Source organism: Fukomys damarensis, unplaced genomic scaffold, assembly GCF_012274545.1.
Source record: "Fukomys damarensis isolate Sample0158 unplaced genomic scaffold, DMR_v1.0_HiC HiC_scaffold_9, whole genome shotgun sequence".
NCBI lineage: Eukaryota > Metazoa > Chordata > Mammalia > Rodentia > Bathyergidae > Fukomys > Fukomys damarensis.
Genome location: NW_022900921.1, coordinates 41,361,801 through 41,365,879, shown reverse-complemented (window position 1 = coordinate 41,365,879; position 4,079 = coordinate 41,361,801). Strand labels below are relative to the sequence as shown.

Genomic DNA, 4,079 nt, shown 5'->3' with positions numbered 1-4,079 from the left:
GCCGGCAACGTGGTCTGCTTCTGGGTGAACCACCGCGGCTGGCTCTTCGCCAAGGTCAACGCGGCGCGCCCTCTGCTGCTGCGCAAGGACGTGCTGCTGGGCTCTCCTCTCTGGGCCGTGATGGACGTGTACGGGACCACCAAGGCCATCGAGTTACTGGGTAAGGCCTGGACGGGAGACGAGGTGCAGAGCCACCCATGTGTTCATTTCCAGCTATTCCTTCAGGCCCTGCCCACAGCCAAGCGTAAGGATGAGCAACACCCAGCTGCAGGGAGGGCAGCCTTATCCCTAAGGGAGGACAACATCATAGGACCAACCCCCTAGACATCTGTTAAAAGTCACATCACATTTCACAAAGGAAGGAACATTTGGCCAGGGCTTTGCAGTGTAAGTAGGAGTTCACCAGATCCCAAAGTGGCTAGGAAGGGGAATTTAATCGATAGGGCTGGGAGTTCTCAGGCGAGGTGCACAGGCTAGCCAAGCCAGAAGAGGATGGGTTCCAGGAGTGTGGACAGACAGGGGAACCCATGGAAAGAAATATTGGAGTTTTCCCGGACACAGGGGCCATCCCCACCCCAAGTGAATTGGCTTGTAAAATAAAACAATTCACCATAGCTATGGGAGCCTCAGACTTGGAGCAGCTGGGTGGGGTGGAGGGGCCTGCGTTGGCCGTGCCTCCTGGGTGATTCTCAGCGCGCTGGAGTTTGGGGTGTCATGATGTGGAGGGCAGGAGGGTCTGGAAGAGAAGTGGGTTGATAAGAATTGCAGCCGGTGAATTCGCAGCTGGGCCGGGGCAGGGTCTGAAAGTCACCCCAACACTGTACCTAGACAAAGGGGTGACGTGTGGGCTGCCAGCCTGGCCCTGAGAACCCCCTCTGTCTCAGACTCCGGAGCCAGCCCATGTGCCACCGCCACCCTGGAGGTCCCTGGAGAGGAAGCAGAGCCAGAGCCCAAAGGTGAGTGGGTTGGGCTCTGCCCCTGGGGGGGGTTCAGTGGCTCAGTCAGGTCTGTCCCTGTGCCCCTCAGTGGGTCTCCTCGGCTTTGGGCCAGATTTGAGTCTGCCCTCTAGAAACCTAAAAACAATTTTGCCTTTTAGTATTTGGCTAACTACAGATTCTAAGCACACATTCAGAGCAGGGCACGGTGGTGCACACCTTTAGTCCCAGAACCCTGGGAGGCTGGTAGAAGGATGGCAAGTTCGAGCCCAGCCTGGGCAATTTAGGGGGACAGTCTCAGACTTTTAGAAAAATGAGGAGATGATAGGGGTGAGGAAAACAAAAAGAAGAAAAAGGGCAATTTCTGGTTTTAACTTTAAGAAAGTAATTCGTATTTATTTATTTTCAGTGTTTTAAGACAGGGTCCTGCTATATAGGTCAGGCTGCCCTTGAACTCACTGTGTAGCCCAGGTTGGCTTCAAACTCACAGCGATCCTCCTGCCTCAGCCTCTCAAATGCTGGGATTACAGGTGTGCACCACCATGACCATCTCCACATTCATTTTAAAGCTTTGCCAAATAAGATCAAGGGATATGGAAGAATTTTTTTTTCTTTTTTTGGTACCAGGGGATTGAACTCGTGATCTAGCGCTTTCAAGGCAGGCAGCAGCACCACTGAGCTAAATCCCTGGCCCCAGAAGAATTTTTTGAAACTCACTCTTTACTTCTTGGGTAGATTTCTTCTGAGCATTTTTTAGTACATATCATATGGGGGAAGCATTTGGGCCTCACATCCCTTTTATCTGAATTGTAATTTTATTTTATATATAGTTAGATATTTTATATGGTCTTCCCCTTTATCTTCAGAGGATATATTCCAAGATGTCCCACTGATACCTGAAACTGTGGATTGTCCCTTATACTACAGGTTTTCCTAATTTATAAATTGGGCTTATGAAGAGATAACAATAACTACGACTTGTACAGTTGCAACAATGTACTGTGAAAATAGTTATTTGAAATTTGTGACTTTTTTTCATGGAATTTTCCACGTACTGTTTTCATGCTTAAACTGCGGGAAGCTAAACCTTGCTGGGAGAGGGACCACTGTGTGTCTGATATGGCTTCTTCCCAGGTTCTTTCCCTCCCAAACGTGGTGACTGCCTCCTCCCAGAGTGCCCTGCGCTTCTCTGTCCTGGGACGCTGGGTTGGGCCCTGAACAGGAAGCCCAGGTCCCCTAACTTCGTGGTCTTCCCTCCCATCCCTACCAGGGGAAGAGTGCGTCATCTGCTGCCACCGTGCCGCCAATACTCGCTTCGTCCCCTGCGGTCACCCACACTTTTGCAGCTCCTGCGCCTGGCGCATCTTCGAGGACACGGCGAAGTGCCCCATGTGTCGTTGGCAGATCGAGGGCGTGGCAGCGGTACAGACACAGAGGACTGGAGAAGACTCCTGAGAGAAGGCTTCCTGCTGGTGGCAGATGGGCCTGGCTTGGGCCTGGCCCTAAGGACAAAGGACAGAGGAGGTGTGGTCCTGCTTGCCTCCTGGAGAGTCAGAAAGCTGGTCAGCAGCCAGAGAGGAACAGGGATGGCTGCTTCCTCGCCTGCTCCTGAGCAGTGGACAGAGTGACCAGGGGAAGCCTCTTTCTGCCCACACCTGATGACCCCCGCCTGAGTGCTGGCTTCCAACCCAGAGGGGCTGGGTCTCTCATGTCATGGCTAAGAGGTGACAAGTCTCCCTGCAGCCTCGGACCTGAGGACAGAGGAGGGAGGTCAGTAGGTGGAGCCGTCACCTCTACCCGGCCATCATAAAGTGACCTGTGGCTACCGCCCAGGGTGAGATGAAGTCCCAGGTGACACTGCACGTCTGTTTGAAGATAATTTAATAGGCAGACACACATTGATGCACTGATATCTGGGCTATGAAAATAAAGTTTGCCTTCTGTGAGTTTTTTGGTATGGCTTGTGCCATTGTGTTCACTGGAAGGGGGTGGAGCACTGGATTACCCGGATGCTAGGCCACTGGGGGACAAGCCATTCTTCCCTCCCAGGCACCCTGGATGTGCAGTGGATGGGCTAGGCCCTGGGCACTCAGGCGCCTTGTTCTGTTCAGTTGAGCAACACCAGAACAGTCCCACCATCCCAGCCTCTGGGTCTTACCCTTGCTGTGCCCTCTCCACCATGGCTTTTACGGCACTGCCTGGTAGAAGGTGGGAGGTGACTTGGGATCTCCCCTTCTTAGGTGCAAGTGGCAGGGGATGACACACCTGTGACTTTGCTGCTATACCCTGCTCTGTGCCCAGCTCTGGGGCATTCCCTGGGGCACAGCTCAGAAGGGGTCCAGACCTGTTCTCCTCCCACAGTTGGCCTCGCTGCCCACCCTGAGCCAGCCTGTGGGTGAGGGTGTTGCCTCAGGTGACACCAGAATATCTGTGTTAGGGGTCCTCTCTGCCCCGACCAGGGTTCCAGTCTTGGGCACTTCTGTGAATCTGTTTATTTTCTCTTTCTTTTCTTTTTGGTATGGGGGTTTGAACTCTGGACCTTGCTCTTGCAAGGCAGGCAGCACCACTGAGCTAAATCCCAGCTCACTTGCTTGTGCTCTCCAAAAAAACCTCCCTCCCTCCCTCCTTCCTTCCTTCCTTACTTTTTTTGGCAGTGCTGAGAAATGAATCAGGGCCTCCATATGCTAAGCATGTACTTTTACCACTGAGCTACATCCCTAGCCACCACCTGAATTTGGCATGATTCCTGAGAATCCTACAATAAAAATGTGTATGGTAATGGAGATTGAAACCAGGACCTTTGCACTAAGCTGTAGCCACAATATTTTTTGTTTTTTGTTTTTTTTGGGGGGGCAGGATTTTTCTAAGATGCTCGGAGTGAACTTGTGATCCTTCTGCCTCAGCCTCCCAGAGCACTGAGATTACAGGTATGCACCATATGCTGGGCATTTTTTTTTTTTTTTTGGTACCAGAAATTGAATTCAGGACCTTGTGCTTGCAAGGAGTAGCCACAATGTTTTTTGTTTTTTTTGGGGGGGCAGGATTTTTCTAAGATGCTCGGAGTGAACTTGTGATCCTTCTGCCTCAGCCTCCCAGAGCACTGAGATTACAGGTATGCACCATATGCTGGGCATTGGGCATTTT

At 51.8% G+C, this 4,079-nt stretch overlaps 1 protein-coding gene across 1 annotated transcript in view; it reads left to right on the top strand.

The window, feature by feature from the left end:
- Neurl3 (neuralized E3 ubiquitin protein ligase 3) overlaps positions 1-2,793 on the top strand; it is a 6,401-nt gene extending 3,608 nt beyond the window's left edge. Inside the window, exons 3-5 of the mRNA XM_033761485.1 lie at positions 1-160; positions 885-956; positions 2,206-2,793. Of these exons, the coding sequence (XP_033617376.1) occupies positions 1-160; positions 885-956; positions 2,206-2,390 (417 nt within the window). The 3' untranslated portion in view covers positions 2,391-2,793. The remainder of the gene's footprint in view (positions 161-884; positions 957-2,205) is intronic.
- Positions 2,794-4,079: the final 1,286 nt, after the last annotated feature.